Here is a 21,094-nt window from a genome sequence, read left to right on the forward strand (position 1 = left end):
TAATATCAAACAATAGGAGAAGAAAATCGAAGGGCTTAGTTTTTTTTCCAACGGTGAACTTCTAAGGTTATCACACTCTTCAAGTTTATTAAAGTTTATTATGTTGTAGTGAGATTTAAAACGTGAAACGTTTAATAATAAAAAAAATAAATAAATAAGAAGGGTGTGGATTACATACAAAACAATGGTAAAATTCTTTTTTAGTCTTTTCTATCAACTCAATTATCACCAAAAAAACTATATTTACTCTATGGTACACAAACTAACATCATATTTGCAATCCAGCTTGTTCAATACAGCATCTGCATGAAGAATATAAAACTCCAAAAATATCTCGACTTTTTTTTTTCTTTTTTCTTTATAGCCAATGTAATCATTCAACTTTCGTCTTTCTTCATCATTGTTGAGCTCCAGATGCTGATTATTCAAGCTTAGTGGAGGAAAAAAATAAAGAATTTTCAAAGTTAGCTCACAGAATGTGCATCGAGAATTGCAGCCCGGGTCAAGGGAAACCCGTTTGACTTGGGTTGACTCGCAGAATCATGGTTTGGGTGTCTTTCTTGAATCATCGGTTTTATTTGTACGGCACATGCAATTTGGACATGGGAATGAATATATCGAGTCGTTTGGCCTTTTCAGTTCAATTCCTTTCGCGTCGCTATGGGCCCGCATGCTTAACATGTGCCTTTTGAATGTTTTCCACCTGGAATAAATAATCAGAAGATATTGTTATAATTAAATAATAGAGTAAAATAAAATGTCATTTTCGTCCATGGGGTATGACCAGTTACGACTATCATCCAAAGGTATGTTTTTTCGCATCTGAATCCAAAAGGTTTAAAATCTTGCCATTTTCATTCAGCTCGTTAACTTCATTTTTCTCCGTTAAGTCGGGGGTATTTTTTTCTTTTTTCTCCATTAAGGGTATTTTGAATACTTGTACATTATGCTAAATGCTTGTACATAAAGTAAAAAAGACCGAATACCCTTTAAGTTAACTTAAAAGACGGAAATACCACTGACTTAATGGAGAATAATAGACGGAGTTAACGAGCCAGATGAAAATGGCAAGATTTTAAACCTTTTGGATCCAGATGCAAAAAAACAAACCTTTGGATGAAAGTCGCAAAACTGGCCAAACCGACAAAAATGGCGTTTTACTAATCAGCGTATACAGATTTTTGCAAGTAATCCGAATGAGGAAGCATACCCGATTTTTGGGTTATCGAAATAGACTGCCAACTTGCGTTTGTCAGGCTTGATTGTCTTTGAATGCCCATTAAACAGATATCTTCTATGACCCAACAAAAGATGAGGAAAGTTTCCACCTTGAGTTGTAACAAATACTTCACTATGGAGACAGACGGTATAATCGATAGCTGCCATCCTAGAAGAATAGTTCTAGAGACAGTAAAAAGAGTCAAAAGTCAAAGAGTCAAGAGTCAGCCAACGATAGACCAAACCTTAAAATTAGAGTTGAAAAGACGGTTAAAACCTTAAACGGAGCAAGTTCCTCAGCAGATGCAAGCATCTCTTTTGTTTGTAAAAGAGGAAACATTTCAAGAAGTGGAGCCATGTATCTCTCGGAATCGTATATTTTTCCGGAAGCTAGGAATATAGATGTATGTTTACCAAATCCCATTCCTCTAAGCATCAAACCAACCTAATAAAAATATATATATATCACAAGTCAGATATGTAAAACAGAAAAACCAAGCATTTAGATTTTTCTTCTATATATCATTGAAGTTGGATAGGGGACACTTGTGTCCGGCTTCTCAAACTCAAAGGTCCATGTAGCCACCTTCCCATCACCCTTTGGTTCAACATGCAAAGTGATTTTAAAGCTCTTGTATATCTCCGCAAGCTCCCCTCCGATTACATTGAACACAATCATGTGGTTTTCCTCGTTGGCGTACTCAATTATCTGCTTCGATATTTTCCTCTTTCCCCCTTTTTGCATATGGAAAAAAAAAAATCATTAATCTATATGTTACATGCACAAGATTGAAAAGAAACAAGTAAGTTATGTGATATGCACCTTCAGTGTAGTGCCAAGTGATGACTGATCCAACAGCCCCTCTATCACCCTCATGCAACTCACAGTCATGAGCCCTGTCTGGAGCTATTGCAAACATCTTGTGCGGGTTGTGCCTAAAGAGATCGTGGAAGAAATCACCGTTTTTACTGATCTCAACGTAACCGATTAACTTTCCTGATAGAGCCATATCTTGATTTTTATCACACAGGCTAGCAAACAACTATTTGCAAGATATGGTTGGTGAATTTGTGGAAAATATAAGCAGATATCGTTGGCTTTATATAGAAAATTTTGGCTGCCAAACAGCACATTAGATAATAAAATAATGTATGATTGCTTAGTTTACTTACTATATTCAGGAAAAGTTGTCTGCTTCATATCTTTTGTTTTGAACGGCAAGAAACGGCGTGCCAACCACCGTCACACCGGGTGCTGTGGCCAAGATCGACTACTCGATCGCCGCCAGCCCCTTGGCTCTCCCAGATGCGTGGAAACCCGACCTCCACCCGCCCGAATGCACGATAGTGGAATAATCGGTAAGACCTCGCCTCCCATCCAAAACGAACCGGCACCACCCGTATTCGCCCTTCACCTGGATGTCGTAGAAAATAACGGGGAGAGTGACAGTCGAACCTGGGTCACAAGGAACACCCCAACCACTCCTCCACAGCAAGCAAGCATCACCCCTATACGCAGATTCCACCCGCTTGAACTAGCAATTGCAGGCTGGCTGTGCTGCCGGAATGTTACCTTAAAGCAAGCATCCTTGTGCCATCATCGGTCCAGACTTTACCCATAGGCACGCTTGCCTGAATACCTATGGGGCCATGCAGGAACTACGTCGTTCGATGATAGATATTGGGCGTGTTCCAACTCCACAGCAAGCAAGCAACGCCTCTATAGGCAGATTCCACCCGCTTGAACTAGCAATTGCGGGCTGGCTGTGCTGCCGGAACGTTACCTTAAAGCAAGCATCCTTGTGCCATCATCTCGTCCAGACAATAATACCCAACATGGTTGACAAGCTCAAGCGACTTTTCCCATAGGCACGCTTGCCTGAATGCCTATGAGGGTGCCAAACTATCGAAGTGGGGCTCGGGACAGTCGAACCTGGGTCACAAGAAACACCCCAACTACTCCACCACTACCTCATTAACGTCTGCGTCATATCTTATTTGCAAAAAAAAGTTGAACAAAAACAAAATCTCACATAACCAATAAAAATAGAACAAGTTGTCCATATGTATACATCAACATCCCATTCATGAAGATTTTGATTAGAAACCCTTTTATACGTAAAATATATTACTTTTTTTAACATGCAAGGGATTATAACAAAAGTTTCAAAGATTTTGATATTAAAACCATGAATAACGAGCATTATAGGAACGTGAAGAGTCATGATAACGCCCTCAACACCGTCTAATGAATGGCCATGAATCATGAGGTATCATGGAAATCATATAGCAATTAAGATGTCATCTACCATTTTATATGAGTAACAACTACATTTAAATACCATATATTAATCTTACACTCAGTGGCGGACCCAGGAATTTTTTCATTGGGGTGCGGAAATTTTTTTAAAATTTTAGGCTTCTAGATATATACATAAAAAATCGGTTCGGGTCGGGTCAGGTCATGTAAAAAAAGAACGTCAAACTTAAATTTATATAATCATCAAAAACACGTCAAACAATGTTACAAACATATTTAAAATGTCGCCCTACGGGTTTTCATTTTTTGAAATCTATCCAAAACATCATCTAGAGGTACTTTTTTAAGCAAGTTTTTCTCTATATAGCATATACAACTATCACTTAAATTCTCATCGCCAATCCGATTATGCAAGGCGGTCTTCACATTCTTCATTGCCGAAAAACATCTTTCAACGGTTGCGGTTGCGACGGGTAATACGAGAACAAGCTTCAATAAATGATATACCAATGTAAAATTTATGTGAATATTTGTTGAAACCATTAACCTTACAAGACTTGACAAACCATCCAAATTGGCGAATTGTTTATCTTTTTTCACAAAATCAATGTAGTTTCCGAGTTGAACCGGAAGCCTTCGTTTTTCGGCTTCATCGAAATCATATGGATACTTTCCGGCTAACTTTAGTATATTTGGAATGTCAAACGCACTAAAGTTATCACACGGACTCAAACAACTTATACAAAGTAGTTCCGATGTTACCTCGTTAAAACGGTTTCCAAATTCTTGAATTTGCAAATCTAGAACCGCATTGAAGCAATCATACTCGTAATAGTGCCGATTTGAGATGTTCGTCTTTCTTCTTGGCCATCTTGGGTTAATATATTCATCATCTAAATTTTTCACCTTAAGTTCATACATGTCACAAAAAGAGTTAACCTTCTCCAAGAACTCATTAAATCCTTCCAACCTAAACTTTTCAAGTTGGTTTTTGGTGGAAGAAATTTTCTAAGGGGTGCGGTCAGAATTTTCCAAGGGGTGCGGTCGAAATTTTCCAAAGGGATGCGGTCGGGATTTTTCGAGAAAAATAACACCAAAATTTTTTTTTTCAATGGGTGCGGCCGTCCACCCACGGGCCAAGGTAGGTCCGCCCCTGCTTACACTTTAAAGGATTTGAACTCATAATGTATTGACGAGGGGCAACCATAATACAACCATGTCATGGATATTTTATCAGTTTTATCCAATACATCGATTTGGGTACAACTTTTAAGATAGTGATAATGTATGGAGACAACATGAAAAACATATACAAGTACAACAACTTCCGTGAAAGAGATCCCTTGATATTGTATTTTCCGGTTTTTCTCGCGTATTTATTAATTTTGTCATAAATTAACACCACTACTTATCGTTTTTCACTAAACTATGTGTAATTGAGCATCTGACTTATGTCTAGACAGTGTTATTAATGCCCTAATTAGATGGTAAATTGGTGTAACTAGATGTAAACTACCATTCCATGTCTAAGACCACCCGTAGTGGGGCGTTTTTTTAAAAAATAAAATAAAAAAAAAACGCCGGAAAACGCCCCCCACCCCATTACACCCGGCGTTTCCGGGCGTTATTTTAGAAAAAAAAAACAAATTGGCGTTTTAATTAAAACGCTTTGCACATTTGAAAAGGGCCAATCAAAAGTCTCCAACATTGTGGTATCTGACAATCACTTTTGTCCACCCAATGACATTTGAGCCACCCCACATGTCTCTGACAACTTTTTGAGCTACCCACATTTCGTTTGTTTGTTTTTTTTTTTTTTTTTGCATTAAAAATAATATGGGCGTTATTGGAATAATGCCCCACTACACCTCTTTTGCTATAATGCCCAACGCTGACTAGGATGTCACGTGTCGGATAATGCCCCATGGTGGGGGCATTATTTTTGTTCACCACTACGGGTGGTCTAACCAAACTAGATAATCACCATTAAGGACGTGTTTGATTATTATATTGTTGATTTTCACCAAACCTCCCATGTTTGCCTCGTTTTCGGCCAAAATGCATGCTTGATCTTGGAAGTTGTGGTGTGACGATTGCTTGTTGGATGAACACGATTTAAACCCTTGCAAGACTTCATTTGGACATTTCAACTTTGCAAGACACCAATTCATTTCTCTCTTCTCCCTCCCTATGGTTCCAAACATCCATTTTCATCTTCACTTTTCAAACAACAAATCACCTAAAATAAGCTTAGAACAAACATGTTTTGAGGTATAATTGACGTCTTCCCGCTTAAGCAAGGAGCTATACCTCAAAACCCAAGCTAAACTCCATCATCCATACTTGTGAAATATTCCCTAGCTTGTCTATTGGTGAAAATCTAATCTCATGTTTGTTTATATTGTAATTATGTTTATAATGTGCAAGAAGAGGAAACAAAGCTGTTATTTGTTTATGAACAAGTAGAGGAAAGCAAATCTTTGTATCAAATGCATTCATGATATGCTTGTAGATCCAATAATTAAAGGTCTATCGCCCACAAGTATTATGTAAGTGTTTATAATAATGATGAGTTTAGTGATGGTCATTTAAAACTACATATCGTACTATGAATGATCAAATTTTATTTTTTCTTCATCCGTTTAGATTTGTTTGTCTCTAAATATGTTCCTGCTAGCCTAAATGACATATAGATAATTATTGTACAAATCAACGTTACGGGCTTATACATCAGTTGATCCTAACTATTTAGGTTTGAAATTTAGGTTTATAGTACGAGTAATGGGGGTCTTTATTGATTTAATGTTATCCTAGTATCAAACAATAGGAGAAGAAAATCAAAGGGCTTGTTTAGCAACAAGGGAGTTTTTTTTTTCAACGGTGTACTTCATGTATAAATGTATAAGGTTACCATACTCTTCAAGTTTATTATATTGTAGTGAGATTTAAAACGTGAAACGTTTAATAATAGAAAAACAAATAAATAAGAAGGGTGTGGATTACATTACATACAAAACAATGGTAAAATTCTTTTTTAGTCTTTTCTATCAACTCAATTGTCACCAAAAAACTAAATTTACTCTATGGTACACAAACTAACATCATATTTGCAATCCAGCTTGTTCAATACAGCATCTGCATGAAGAATATAAAACTCCAAAAATATCTCGACTTTTTTTTTCTTTTTTCTTTATAGCCAATGTAATCATTCAACTTTCGTCTTTCTTCATCATTGTTGAGCTCCAGATGCTGATTATTCAAGCTTAGTGGAGGAAAAAAATAAAGAATTTTCAAAGTTAGCTCACAGAATGTGCATCGAGAATTGCAGCCCGGGTCAAGGGAAACCCGTTTGACTTGGGTTGACTCGCAGAATCATGGTTTGGGTGTCTTTCTTGAATCATCGGTTTTATTTGTACGGCACATGCAATTTGGACATGGGAATGAATATATCGAGTCGTTTGGCCTTTTCAGTTCAATTCCTTTCGCGTCGCTATGGGCCCGCATGCTTAACATGTGCCTTTTGAATGTTTTCCACCTGGAATAAATAATCAGAAGATATTGTTATAATTAAATAATAGAGTAAAATAAAATGTCATTTTCGTCCATGGGGTATGACCAGTTTTACCGTTTTACTTTTACATACCTTTGGATGATAGTCGTAAAAGTACTACTTTTACGACTATCATCCAAAGGTATGTTTTTTCGCATCTGAATCCAAAAGGTTTAAAATCTTGCCATTTTCATCCAGCTCGTTAACTTCATTTTTCTCCGTTAAGTCGGAGGTAATTTCTTCTTTTTTCTCCATTAAGGGTATTTTGAATACTTGTACATTATGCTAAATGCTTGTACATAAAGTAAAAAAGACCGAATTACCCTTTAAGTTAACTTAAAAGACGGAAATACCACTGACATAATGGAGAATAATAGACGGAGTTAACGAGCCGGATGAAAATGGCAAGATTTTAAACCTTTTGGATCCAGATGCGAAAAAACAAACCTTTGGATGAAAGTCGCAAAACTGGCCAAACCGACAAAAATGGCGTTTTACTAATCAGCGTATACAGATTTTTGCAAGTAATCCGAATAAGGAAGCATACCCGATTTTTGGGTTATCGAAATAGACTGCCAACTTGCGTTTGTCAGGCTTGATTGTCTTTGAATGCCCATTAAACAGATATCTTCTATGACCCAACAAAAGATGAGGAAAGTTTCCACCTTGAGTTGTAACAAATACTTCACTATGGAGACAGACGGTATAATCGATAGCTGCCATCCTAGAAGAATAGTTCTAGAGACGGTAAAAAGAGTCAAAAGTCAAAGAGGCAAGAGTCAGCCAACGATAGACCAAACCTTAAAATTAGAGTTGAAAAGACGGTTAAAACCTTAAACGGAGCAAGTTCCTCAGCAGATGCAAGCATCTCTTTTGTTTGTAAAAGAGGAAACATTTCAAGAAGTGGAGCCATGTATCTCTCGGAATCGTATATTTTTCCGGAAGCTAGGAATATAGATGTATGTTTACCAAATCCCATTCCTCTAAGCATCAAACCAACCTAATAAAAAATATATATCACAAGTCAGATATGTAAAACAAAAAAACCAAGCATTTAGATTTTTCTTCTACATATTTCATATATTCTGTTAATAAACATAAGAGTAAAAGGCCATTTTCGTCCCTGCGGTTTGGCCAATTTTGCGACTTTCGTCCAAAGGTTTGTTTTTTTCACATCTGGATCCAAAAGGTTTGAAATCTTGCCATTTTCATCTGGCTCCGGCTCGTTAACTTCATCCATTTTTCTTCGTTAAGTCGGGGGTATTTTTTTTCTTTTTTGTTACCTTAAAGGGCAATTTGGTTTATTTCACTTTATGTAGAGGCATTTAGCATAATGTACAAGTATTCAAAAGACCGAATTGCCCTTTAAGTTAACAAAAAAAGACAAAAATACCCCCGACTTAACGGAGAAAATGGATGGAGTTAACGAGCAAGATGAAAATGGCAAGATTTCAAACCTTTTGGATCCAGATGTGAAAAACACAAACCTTTGGACGAAAGTCGCAAAACTGGACAAACCTCAGGGACGGAAATGGCATCTTACTCTAAACAAAAAGAAAAAAAATTACCTCTAGAGGTGTGAGGGGGCATTTTCCATTAACCCTATTGGCTCCAGGCTGAAGAACTCTACCGGGCTTTGTAAACTTACCTTTCCACCCCCGCTCCCTAGCAGCTATCATATCTTCCCGTTCTTTAGCTCCACCATCATACACACAACACGAGAACGCAACCATGTCCTGTAATGAACTTTCATTACATAAAACTTAATATAAAGTGTAGCTTATATAAAACTATGGCTATCATCCCTAACATTGTGTTATTGCAGAAATCATCACTAAAAATTGAAAATCACAACACTCATGGTCCCTATAATGGAAGTTTGTTTAAAAGGAACGTTCAAGACGGTTTTACCCCCATAACAGGCTTTAACAAACCTTTTGAACAGCCCTTTTTTTGGAAAGTGTTACAAGCTTGAATTTAGGGACAATCTATGTAATAAAAAGATGTTCAGGATGAAGACCAGAATTTCACATATACCACAGGGACGTTTTAAGTAATTTATTCTGGAGTAAAATGCCATTTCCTCCCTGAGGTTAGGCCACATTTTTGCAACTCTCGTCCAAAGGTTTGTTTTTCCACATCTGGATCCAAAAGATTTGAAATCTTGCCATTTTCATCCAACTTGTTAACTCCATCCATTATCTAACGTTAAATGAGGGGCATTTCTGTCTTTTTTAGACATCTTTTGTGATGATTAAAGGGTTTGTGAGGGGAGAAAGTCAACAGAGGTGGATCTTCATTTCTTATAGTGTTTTTTTTTTAATAAAAAATGTCTAAAAAGACAGAAATACCCCTCATTTAACAGAGAAAAATGGATGGAGTTAACGAGTTAGATGAAAATGGCAAGATTTTAAACCTTCTAGATCCAGATGAGGAAAAACAAACAATTGGACAAAAGTTGCAAAAGTGGCCAAACCTCAGGGACGAAAATGGCATTTTACTCTTTATTCTAATATAAACTGCACCCGTATATCGTTTTCCCCTGATGACAAAAGTATAGACTACGGACCTCCTCAAAACGTAGATGAACAGAAATGTATTTTCCACCATTATTTGCACTGCGCTCTTTCATTCTTGAAACTAATGTTTCTCCCATTGTTAATAAAGGATTTGAAAACCGTAAAGCTTCATAGTTAGCCAAACATCGAAGCCGTTGGACGTCAGGGGGAGCATCAAATGATAATCGGTTTGCAAATGGTGAAATCCTTATGAATCTGAATAAAAAATAGAATATAATAAATATTTAGGAAGAAATCAATATTAGTAATTAAAATAAAAAACTTACTTTTCTTCAAGAAGTCTTGGAAGAACTATATCTTTGTAGTACTGAATGGGTGAATAGGCCTTTATTCTGAAGTTGAATACGTTGGTCAGATTGTGGTCAAATCTTTCCATTAGGTATCCAGGTACGGAGTCAACCACGCGTACGTCATTTTCCAATGTTTTAACGAAGAATTCTTCATCGTATATGTCACTGAATTTGCTGGAATAACATAAATAATTCAAGATTCAAACCCAAAACAAGACTTCATGGGTATGGTTGAAGTTAAAGATCACAAACCTAGGATCTCTCCAAATACTATGAAAATGGAAATTGGGGATGACAAGTGTCGCGTTAAGATAGCCTGCTACAGCAACTGCATTGCAAATCTAGAGATAGAAAGCTAATACGTGTTAAACTTTAAAATAGAACGTAAATTAATATATAATGTATTCTGAGTACCGATGTCCTTTGCTGGTTCAAACCACCATTTGCCTCAACATATATGTACCCGTTTGATTCCGGCAAGGCTAAAAAATTGACATTTGTAAGAAATGTCCTTTCAGACGATTTTAAACTGAGACGGTAAAGTAAGATACGAAAAATGTCAAAAAGTCAACTCATATTTCGAAGATGGACTGGTGTTCATACCTCCTGAAAACTTGTTTATACAAGGCCTCCAGTCTCCACCTTTGGTATGTTTCCATACAGACGACATCTACATAAAAACTTACTGTTATATGTCAACAATAAGTAGCATACAAAAAAATTATTTAAAACAATACTTGCTAGATGCTACAAATAACACTATTCATTTTAGACAGCCTTGTTGACCTCTAAGTTGATTCTGTGTACACCATTAACCTTGTACAAAAACCAAGATATGATCAATTAATGGTGCAAACCATAGTTGTTAAAAGCCATCACCTCTTGCGCCTAGGCCCATTTTTCAGGCGAGGCGAGGCAGTTGCGCTTTAAGTCGAGGAAATTGCACTTTAACTCTCCAGGTGATGGTTCAGGCTCCAGCAAGATTCCGGAGAGTTTCCGGCTAAATTCCGACAAGATTCTAGCCAAATTTCTACTTTTAATCAAGGAAAACAGAAAACTACTTTTCTACACTAATACATTAATATTTTGGTACTAATTAGATGATATAAAGTGTTACATAATAGACTTTGTTTATTTTATTTGAAGAATAGTATTCTTTTTCTAATACATAATATATTTTTTAAAATTTTTCATTATGCGCTTTATTTTTCTCAGGCCCTCGTTTTTTTTGCGCTTTGCGCCTAGGCCCCAGGCGAGGCCTATACGCCTTGAGTGTGCCTAGTGCCTTTAATAACTATGGTGCAAACTTGATTATTTTAACACACAAACCAGCAAACTACGATAACTCTATTGACTTCCCTAAAATCTAGTAAATTCACTTGCAATCCTTGATCTTGTTAGTGCTAGAGACAGATACACAACTAGTTCAATAAAAAAGATGCTCATGTGGACTCCATGTTCCATATGGGAAAAGAATAATGATGGTTTCATAATCATTCCACATTTTCTATCCAGCAAAACCTACAAATTATCAAACACAATGTGGAACTTGTAATATAATGTCTCAGCTACAAGAAGAATCTAAAAACCTATCAATTACTAATTATAATTTGAAACCGAGTTAATTACTTTTTTAATCCCTGTGTTTTGGTGGTTTTAACCACTTGAGTCCAAAATCAAAAAGTTTAACTCCCTAAGTACCTAACCGTTCATTTTATAACATTTTGAGTCCTTGTGCTTTAGTGGTTTTAACAATTTGAGTCCAAAATCAAAAGTAAAAGTGTTAAAAGTTGGACTCAAATGTTATAAAATGAGTGGTTAGGGACTCAGGGCGTTAAACTTTTTGATTTTGGACTCAAAAAGTAATTTACTCTTTGAAACCAATACAGCTGAATTTGAACTCATTGTCGCAATGTCGCCTCAATGCTAGTCAAGGCAAATGAAACTAAACATATCTGTATATGTGCATAGTACAGCTTTGAATTAAAGCTCTAATTGTCCTAACTACAAATTGTTTCACTAACCTAAAACCTAATCAAGCTCATTCTACTAACCAACTACTAAAGCATGCTACACTAACTCAAACATAAAAACAAGATCTCAACAAAACAAAAAAAATAGAATCCACATCAAATTAGGTCAAACTTCAGAAACAAACCACAAACCGCATCAATTCGAAACCAATACAGCTGAGCTGAATTTAAACTTATTTAGGGGCTGTTTGCTTACCTCTTAATGAGGCACTTAATGGTTCAGACCTCTTACTGGTTTAGCACTTAATGGTTCAGACTGTTTGTTTCGTGAATCGTGAGCAGATGTCTGAATGGTTCAGACATTTGCCTCTGAATGGTTAAGTATTGTACAAAGTCCGAATGGTTAAGACCTCTAATCTGAATTGGTCAGACATTTGCCTCTGAAGGGTTGAACTCTTACCGGTTCAGCACTTAACCATTCAGAAGTTGCCAAACAGCCCCTTAAACTTATAGCTTCAAATTCAAGCTCTAATTGTCCAAACTTCTAATCATTCCACTATACTAAAACCTAATCCAACTTCATTCTACTATTCTAGCAACAATTCAAACATCAAACAACATCATAACATAAAACAAAATCCACATCAAATTAGGTCAAAATTCAAAATTCAAAAACCACAAACCGCATCAGAGCTCGAATTATCAGCATCCATCTCATGCCGAACCTTCGCATACAGTTCCGGACTCCGGTACACCGATCCAGGAGCCCTACGGACCTTAATAACATCCGGAACAACAACATCAAACGACACCGTTCCCATACAAAACAGCATACCAGAGATATACAGTAGCGGAGCAAACAGAAAAACCCCCTGGCGACGTAACAGAACCGATAGAACGATCCACGCGATCCGTTGAGCGACTGAACGGTTAGTAACGGCGAACTGAAACTTACCGGAGGATTTTCCGGCACGAGGATGCCGGAGACGAGGAGATCGGAGCGGAGATGCCGGCGGTGACGGAGTGCTGTGTCCACTGTTAGGTAGACGGATTTTAGCGTGCATTATTTAAGTGGAAATCGCATTATAGGAGGGCGTTTTCGTTTTCCCCTTTGTTCGCCGGATGTATAGACAGATAGAGAATTGTCAATTATAGATACAGATGTGTGTGCGTGTGTGTGGACTGTAGAGAGTGAGAAATAGAGAGAGTGATGTGTGTGAAGTGGAGTGTTGGTGTGCGGCAGAGGGAGACGGTTGCGGACGGTGGCCGGAGTGGAGATCAGGTGGTGGACAAACGTGGTTTGTTACGTAGTGCTCTTAGTCGGTTTCTTTTGTAAATGGGTTTTATGTAAGTTATTAGAGTGAATTTCAAGGATTTTCCTCTATCTTTATACCCATTTTCATACGCTGTCCTTTATGTTCAAAATTGACGAGTTTTGTCCTTTATGTTTTCATATCATACACGTTTTGTCCTTTAGGCCTAACCCAGTTAGTTTTTTCAGTAAAATTTGGTCATATGCTTTGCACACGAGGGCATTTTTGTCAATTCAAAGGTAAGTTCAATGGTAGATTTACCGCTCAAAGCTTCCGCAACCTTTGAATTGACAAAAATGCCCTCATGTGCAAAGCACATGACCAAATTTAACTGAAAAAACTAACTGGGTTAGGCCTAAAGGACAAAACGTGTATGATATGAAAACATAAAGGACAAAACTCGTCAGTTTTAAACATAAAGAACAACGTCTGAAAATGGGTATAAAGATAAAGGACAATCCTTGAAATTCACTCTAAGTTATTATATAAGGTTTTTTTTTAACTTGATTTGGCAATTATTTACGTTTTTCTTTTTTGAACATGTTATATGTGTCTCGATTTTTCATGTTGAGGGGAGTTGTTTGAAATGCTTTAGGACATGTGGTATGTGGCTTGGGTTGGGGCGTGGGTTGGGGGAAAACGCCTAAGCCGTCATTTCAGGTGGCTTGGGTTGGGGCGTGGCCCTTGAGGCTTGGGTTTCAAACCGGGCGTGGGGCGGGGGAGCAAGCTGACATGGCGGGTTGTGAATGGCCCTTTCAAACTAGCCGTTGGGGGCTATATTTAAAAAAAAAATCTTTTTTTCTTTATAAATACTTACCACATTTAACATCTTTCTCACACAATATAAAACACATAAAACACAATATTGCCATGAGTTCTTCAAGTTATAGTGAAACGTCATCATCATCTGACGATTGTGTGAAAATATTTCTACAAACGATCGCGGCGGTGGTGAAAGCTATCGTGGAAGACGAAGACGATGAGAAAGAGACTCAACAACCTAAACGGAGGAGAATGTACATCGCTCGTGAACGGCACACCGCTAACGATTTGTTGGTAAGCGATTACTTCTCAGTGGAACCTAAGTATGATGAAAAAATGTTTAGGCGTCGTTTTCGTATGAGTAGAAACTTATTTTTAAGGATATCTAGAGATCTTGAGGAGAAATATGTTTATTTCCAACAAAAACCCGATGTAACCGGGCAATTAGGATTTAGTACGTGGCAAAAGGTCACGGCCGCACTTAGGCAGTTAGCGTACGGCAATAGTTCGGACATTATGGATGACTATTTAAAAATGTCTGCACGTGTAGCTAGAGAAACTCTTCACAACTTTTGTTCGTGTATTCTAGAACTTTATAGGAAAAGATATTTGAGAAAGCCCTCCTTCAGTGACATGCAACAAATATTGGAACATCACGCAGATTATCATGGGCTACCCGGGATGCTAGGTAGTTTAGATTGTATGAAATGGCCTTGGGAACTTTGTCCTACCCAATGGCAAGGCGCTCACACTAGTGGATTTCACGGGGTGCCAGCCATCATGCTTGAAGCGATTGCGTCCCAAGATCTTTGGATATGGCATGCGTTCTTCGGTATGCCATGTTCACATAATGATATTACCATCATAAACCACTCGCCTCTTTTCAATGATCGGGTAAATGGTATAGGACCCAAAGAACCTTTCTTTATAAACGGGGTTGAGTACGTGTACGGGTACTACCTAGTTGATGGGATTTACCCAGAGTGGGGGTTTTCGTAAAATCGTTCACAAGACACGGTACCGCAGATCCAAAGAGATTAAAGTTTAACAGGGTCCAGATGGCTGCACGTAAAGACGTCGAGTGAGCATTCGGTGTTTTGAAGAAAATGCGGCGAATATTGGCAATGCCTTGTCGACTATGAGACAAGGATCAAATTGGAAACGTGATGTACACATGCATCATTCTTCACAACATGATTTTGGAGGATGAAGGTAGAGCGGTCGTAACCTACTATGATGATGATGACCTCCAACCAGGTAACGTAACAGACGAAGATAAAGCGGCAAATGAATTTTTAATAAAGTCAAAGGATATACATCACAACCTTCGAGCTGATTTGGTGGAACATGTTTCAACGATTTCTGGGTTCGAAACCGACGAAGACGACGAAGAATGATAGGTTTTTATTTTGATAATTATTTTGTATGTTTATTTTAATAATTATGTTGTATGTTTAGCTTTTTGTTATAAATATATATATATATATATATTAAAAAAAAAGCTGATGTGGCTTGGCCACGCCAGGCAAGCCACGCCCACCATACCCCCTTCAAAAGTGGGTTGAAGACTTGAGTTTTGAAATTCCACGTGTCAACCAATGCCCAACTCAAGCCCCAACCCAAGCCCACCATACCCCATGGTCTTATTTTCTACAAATTGTACATTTTTGTGTTTATGTCAATGTAATGTTACTCTATTATTTTAATAACTTTAATTCATTCTCATTGTTTAGGTTTGAATATAAAACGTCTTTTTTGTTTAGGTTTGAACTTAAAATCTTTCCTTTAAGAAGCATACGTCTCTGTTAGGTGAGTTTAGACTCACATTAGCATCTTTATGTTATAGATGATTGTTCAATCAATGACTTGTATAAGTTGTTAAAAATACACAAAGATTAGAAATTTGTTTGTTACACGGGTTAAATAAAGAAAAAAAATAAATACTTATTAGTGGAAGTTTATGAATTATAAAACGATGTTTTGAGATAAGATTGTATGAGTTGGTGAGATAAGAGAATAAAAAAATGGTCATGATTATGATGATTGATTGACGCCAACTGGTTACTTATTTATTAGATTTAGATAAGTCAAATAATTCGCTAAAAAGAAATGGATAAAGTTTTAGGAGAATGTTCTTTCATAATAAAATCTATAGAAATGTTAATATATTTTAAGTGACAGTATTAAAGTACTAAGGGTGGGTGGTGTGTCCTAGCGTTCATGCCACATCAACTTTATGGCGTCCTAACACTGCCATGTGGGGGCGATGAAGGGGCTCGTCAGACTGATCACAAGCGCTATGGATGGAAACTTGATGAGGCCACATGCGTATTAAATCAGATCTCTTTACTTTACTATTTCTTTTTTTCTTTTTTATATAGTTAAAGGAGCTTTAAAATATGTGTTATCCTACACTGTGCAAATTAACGATAAGCCATTCGCTTATGTGGCGTGATAAAGCCCCTGAGGCTTTATCCCACACCACACCACCCAACCTAAGTACCATCTATTGAATACACTCACAACACTATTAGGTAAGCGTTTAATTGACAAATAACAAATTTACAGACATCTTGTTTGAAACTTTTTTGTCATGAATGCTTATGATTAGTTAATTGTTTAAAATGAACAAAACACATAATATCATCTTATGCCTTTTATATAAGTTTTTTTTGGGTAGTTAGACTTTCTTTGTGTTTTTAATCAATCTATTATCTATATTAAAACAAAACATTTTGGTGCCACTTGGCATAATTTTAATCCACTCATTGCCACCTGGCATTCTCTTAACCATTACTGAAACAAATTGAGCGGGATTTCACCACACCATTCATCCCTCTTTTTGCTTGACCGTGATTGATAAGAGATTGATGGACTTTCCATATTTTTGAAATCAGTTTCCTTCCAATCTTAATTGCAATCACACTAACCACGCTCTTTGTAATAGGCCATTCAGAAAACCCTAAATCTCAAACACAAAAATTATCATCAGGTATGTTTATCTCTATCTTTGATGTTGTAATCCGACAATTTTTTCTAATCTATTATTTACAATCTCCAGATCCCAAGATTTCTTCATCTTCAATCGCGATCGAAAGCAACCAGTTTTTATGGAGAAATTGATTGAAAACCAAATTGAATGCCGAAGACGAGTTGCAGTGATCAGGTAAGTCGTGTATATCTATTATCTAATCTTAATTCCTCTCTTTCCTGTAACAACACATCATTGTTGTGATCTCTGCTCGATTTCAAATAACAGAGCTCTTAAACCGTTTGATATCGGTGCTTTCAAAACTAGAAGATTATATGGTTTTGCTATTCTTAGATGAACACAAACTGATCTTTTCTTTTTTTATTTAAATTGTTATAGTTCAATGGTTCAAACAAGACATTCAGTGAATGAGTATGGCTGCGTCTAGGGTGAACTGCCGGCTGAAGCGACATAGGCAACAGGCACGGTATTTTTTTTTTTTGTATTTAAAACATGGATTTCCAGACAACAAGATTTATACAAATTGAATTACTGATACATTTTTTTGACGTTTTCTGTATGACAATGAGGAGACACGGAGGAGTACTGGTATAATGGGCCAGCCCTGCAAGTTGTTCAGTCTTTTTGCCCGACCAGTTTGATCCTCCTAAAGTTCTTTGTGGTAAACCCTAATATATGTGTACTTTAGTTTTTTCGTATTACCAGTTTGGAGTGTTGGGCAAACGGTTGTGATTGGAGCCTTAACATCTGCAACTGCATTTGGAATGACTAAGGCTATGCAGGGGTAGTAAATGGTTACTTTGTTATTGGTTCTGTTTTGTTTTCACTTTTAAAGTCACACGTGTTTTTTTTACTTTTGATATTGTAATTGAGCTCTATGGTAGATTACAATTAAATTGATTGAATGGTTACACAAGTATGAAAAGTTTCACATGCTAATAACCCTAATACTTAGTCTGATGCATTATTTTTGTTGTTTAGGCAAAAATGGTGCTTGATGAGGTGGGACCAGAAGTGTTCGGCATCACAAGAAACAATGAGTTGATTAACGGGAAGGCGGCTATAACCAGCTATCAATCTTACGACTCTCTTACAGTTTTTAGTCAACGTTATTACGCGAATAGTTTTGGTTCTTATGTTCGTGCAAAAGAGACTCTTTAGTACAAGACAGGCCGGTTTGGTCTGGGCCTAAAAATAATATGCGCGGTAAGCCAAAATACACACAAATTTATGTCATGATATTTTGTCTGACCATTTATTTATCTAAGTGCAATAGCGTGAGCGATTACCGAGTTCAATGGGAGGATCTGCCATCATATGTGACATGCATTACAACCTGGCAAACTTATTTTTTTGGTCATCATCGTCGAGCCTTTTCCATTTTAACTATAAACATAATTAAATTACCTATTTGACCCATTTATACAAACTTTAATAATTTTCAATTATGAGAATTTTACACATCGATAATTTTATTTTCGTAGGTAGCAATTTGGGAGATCTCTGGCTAGGTTGTATGCATATTGCATATTTTGAATTGGTTTGTTTCCTTATGGGATTGTGGTTCACTAAAAGCATACATAGAGTTTGTGGGAGTCAGTTCACTTTTAGCTCTACTGTTTGTTTGTTTGTTTGTTATTTGTTTGTTTTTTGTTTTTTTTTTTTTTGTGATTTACGGTTTTGATTTGAGTGGTTTGGGTAGAGTATTTCATTCAATTTCAAGACCGTGAAAAGGATTTCGAGCACAAGAATCATCTTGCTTTGTTAGTTCTTAGCCAAATCATAGTTGCAGGTATTGTTCTTATTTTATACTTTGTATTGTTAGATAGATATGATTTTTATTTATTATTCCGAATATACGTTAAATTAAAAGAATCATAAAGATCTGATATATAATTCAAATAAATGTATCAGTTAGTGTTTAACAATATTCACCTATTTCCGGTTCACGCGTCATTCTATTGTGGTTCTGTTGTTAGACATGGTTGATCGATCTTCCATTAGGAGAAGGAAATCGATTGCAATGGATAATGATAGTGGGCAATCATCATCGTCTACTGCTGCTGTTGTCATTGGTTCACAAATTGTCTGCGAATCGGTAAGACACTCCGCAATACTCAGGGCTGCATCATTCCGGTGTATCCTTGACAGTTTGCAATTTGCACTGCTTGATACTCGAGCAAGTGCACAATCGTCTACAACATTAAGTAGCGTGCCTGTGCCTACCCGGGCGTATTGATTTGGGAGGTTGTACTAATATTTGTGAGTACTGTAAAGATTCTATTTTTTTGTATGAAGAGCGGCTGAAATTGTCCCCTTAAAAGAGTAGACTGAAATACAATACGTGTTGTGGCAGAGGCGCTGTACGAATTGACTTTCCAAAGGACCTGCCAATGTCGATAAAAGATCTATATTCTATGCTACATTTTATGGCAAACATACGCGCTGCGGAACCATACCAGGGTCGTAACGAACCAACTGATACTGGCCAAACAACACCGGTACAGGTATTTGTTTTTATGGTTTTCACTCGATGTAAAAGATATATAGATGTTGGCGTCTTCTCCTTTCTGCACTACACCGTTTCTCATGGTTTTTAGTGGCTACTTTGAATGGGTATACAAACTGCAAGTTTTGAGTAGGCTGTGTGTTTTGTTTTCTGTTCTATTGTTCTTTTCTTTTGTTTAGGGTTGTATGGTACCTTGGGGTTTTGTTTTGTTTTGTTGTAATCTTTCTGCAGCTTGCTAAGGTTGTTGTTGTACTTGATAAATATAGCATATTTCCATATTCATTATCCCTAAACATACTTGTAAGTTTTTTTATGGTCTACATTTAAGTATTTTTTCCATGCTCATTTTTCTGTATAATAATAATAATAATATTATTATTATTATTATTATTATTATTATTATTATTATTATTATTATTATTTTCAGTCTTAATGATTGTTGATTGTTATCAATATATTATACTTAGATATTGTAGAATGTGTTCTGAAATCGGACTTTATGTGATGTTAATTTGAAAAGATATTTAGGAGAAATGTGATTGGATGATGGATTGTATAAAAAGTCTTTGAATGCGCATCAAATAGTTTCACGAACTTGAAAGAGATCCTTTGTTATAGCAAGAACAACATGACAAGCAATCTTTGAGTTTAGGGGTGTCAATCGTATAGGGTTGACAGGTTAATGGATTTTGAGGTTAGGGGGTTAAACTTATTGGTCGGACGTATATCGTATATTTATTTATTATATTTTTTCTTAATTTAATACTTTATTTTCTACCCAATCTGCTTACCACACAGGTCCTAGGTTTTTTTTCCTTTTTTTTTTCTTTCAAGTATATAGATCTTATTTTTATTTTATTTTTTTGGAATGTTCAACTTGGGTATGACTGAATTGAAATCTATACATGGTGGGTAGGGTCACGTATGGAGAAGGTGGGAATAATCGGGTTATATTATGATTTCAATTTTTTAATTAAAGGTTTTGTACGAAATTGTTTTTGCATTTCTACTATATAATTTTAAAAGACTTTACATTTGGGCCGGTCGCCATCAAAAGACTTTCAAGAGTTGGTTTGTACTTGAGACGATCCGTTTTCACACATGGTCAGTTGTACGTAGCTTTATCAAGAGTTAAAACACGAGATCGAGTCAAGCTACTAATACTTAACAACGGCAAACCTGCGAATAAAACAACTAATGTTGTTTATAAAGAGATCTTCAATGAGTTGTGATTTTTTGTTGTATTCATGTATTTCAATTATTGAGTGTACTCTCTGTCATTCCCGTTAATCTTTCAACGTATATAATTAATATATTTGCGTCAACAATGTTAAATTAGTTATTTTTTTATTAGCCACCCGCGAAACTCGCGGGGTCTTAGGCTAGTAACCAAGTAAAAAAAGAGTCGTGTTAAAGAGGGGCTTTATACCATACTCTTCAAGTTAGGAGGAGGGGGGAGGCGCTCTTAATGAGGTGGCACAACGGAGCTCTACCCTTCAGCCTGATAAAGAAGTTAATTATCAAACATTTTCGATTGTTATTTAATCTTCATGTTTTTATCTGAATTTATAGTTTTGTTAGCTACTAACAAACGAGATGTTATTGGCAAAATAAGTCAAGGTTTAGATTGGTGATGACATTTAGACTT

General features: G+C 36.5%; 3 protein-coding genes across 9 annotated transcripts; 1 reads left to right on the forward strand and 2 right to left on the reverse strand.

Moving 5' to 3' along the window:
• Positions 1–254: 254 nt before the first annotated feature.
• Positions 255–2,275, reverse strand: LOC110915164 (protein ESMERALDA 1-like). Its single transcript, XM_022159822.2, has 5 exons — positions 2,042–2,275; positions 1,805–1,953; positions 1,496–1,663; positions 1,211–1,401; positions 255–703 (listed from the first exon to the last, which is right to left on the reverse strand). The coding sequence occupies exons 1-5, from the start codon at positions 2,226–2,228 to the stop codon at positions 541–543; spliced, it is 858 nt and encodes a 285-aa protein (XP_022015514.1). The 5' UTR covers positions 2,229–2,275; the 3' UTR covers positions 255–540.
• A 4,185-nt stretch (positions 2,276–6,460) lies between these two features.
• Positions 6,461–13,205, reverse strand: LOC110915163 (protein ESMERALDA 1-like). 4 transcript variants are annotated; one of them, XM_022159818.2, is made up of 10 exons: positions 12,554–13,205; positions 10,501–10,567; positions 10,312–10,379; positions 10,150–10,238; positions 9,874–10,071; positions 9,598–9,802; positions 8,597–8,764; positions 7,861–8,028; positions 7,576–7,766; positions 6,461–7,013 (listed from the first exon to the last, which is right to left on the reverse strand). In XM_022159818.2, the coding sequence occupies exons 1-10, from the start codon at positions 12,932–12,934 to the stop codon at positions 6,851–6,853; spliced, it is 1,698 nt and encodes a 565-aa protein (XP_022015510.1). In that variant the 5' UTR covers positions 12,935–13,205; the 3' UTR covers positions 6,461–6,850. The 4 variants fall into 4 exon arrangements, with proteins under 4 accessions (XP_022015510.1, XP_022015512.1, XP_022015511.1 ...); XM_022159820.2 differs by having other exon boundaries at positions 10,312–10,426; XM_022159819.2 differs by lacking the exon at positions 12,554–13,205 and adding an exon at positions 10,777–10,986 and having other exon boundaries at positions 10,312–10,426.
• A 3,457-nt stretch (positions 13,206–16,662) lies between these two features.
• On the forward strand, positions 16,663–19,578 carry LOC110915162. Of its 4 annotated transcripts, none has more exons than XR_004883366.1 (5): positions 16,663–16,937; positions 17,007–17,111; positions 17,316–17,598; positions 17,919–18,143; positions 19,294–19,578. XR_004883366.1 is itself a non-coding variant. In XM_035985088.1 (3 exons), the coding sequence occupies exons 1-3, from the start codon at positions 18,137–18,139 to the stop codon at positions 19,174–19,176; spliced, it is 357 nt and encodes a 118-aa protein (XP_035840981.1). In that variant the 5' UTR covers positions 18,041–18,136; the 3' UTR covers positions 19,177–19,578. The 4 variants fall into 4 exon arrangements, 1 of the variants encoding a protein (XP_035840981.1); XR_004883367.1 differs by lacking the exon at positions 19,294–19,578 and adding an exon at positions 18,422–18,578; XR_004883365.1 differs by having other exon boundaries at positions 16,666–16,937; positions 18,917–19,578.
• Positions 19,579–21,094: the final 1,516 nt, after the last annotated feature.

Source organism: Helianthus annuus, chromosome 16 (assembly GCF_002127325.2).
Source record: "Helianthus annuus cultivar XRQ/B chromosome 16, HanXRQr2.0-SUNRISE, whole genome shotgun sequence".
Lineage (NCBI taxonomy): Eukaryota > Viridiplantae > Streptophyta > Magnoliopsida > Asterales > Asteraceae > Helianthus > Helianthus annuus.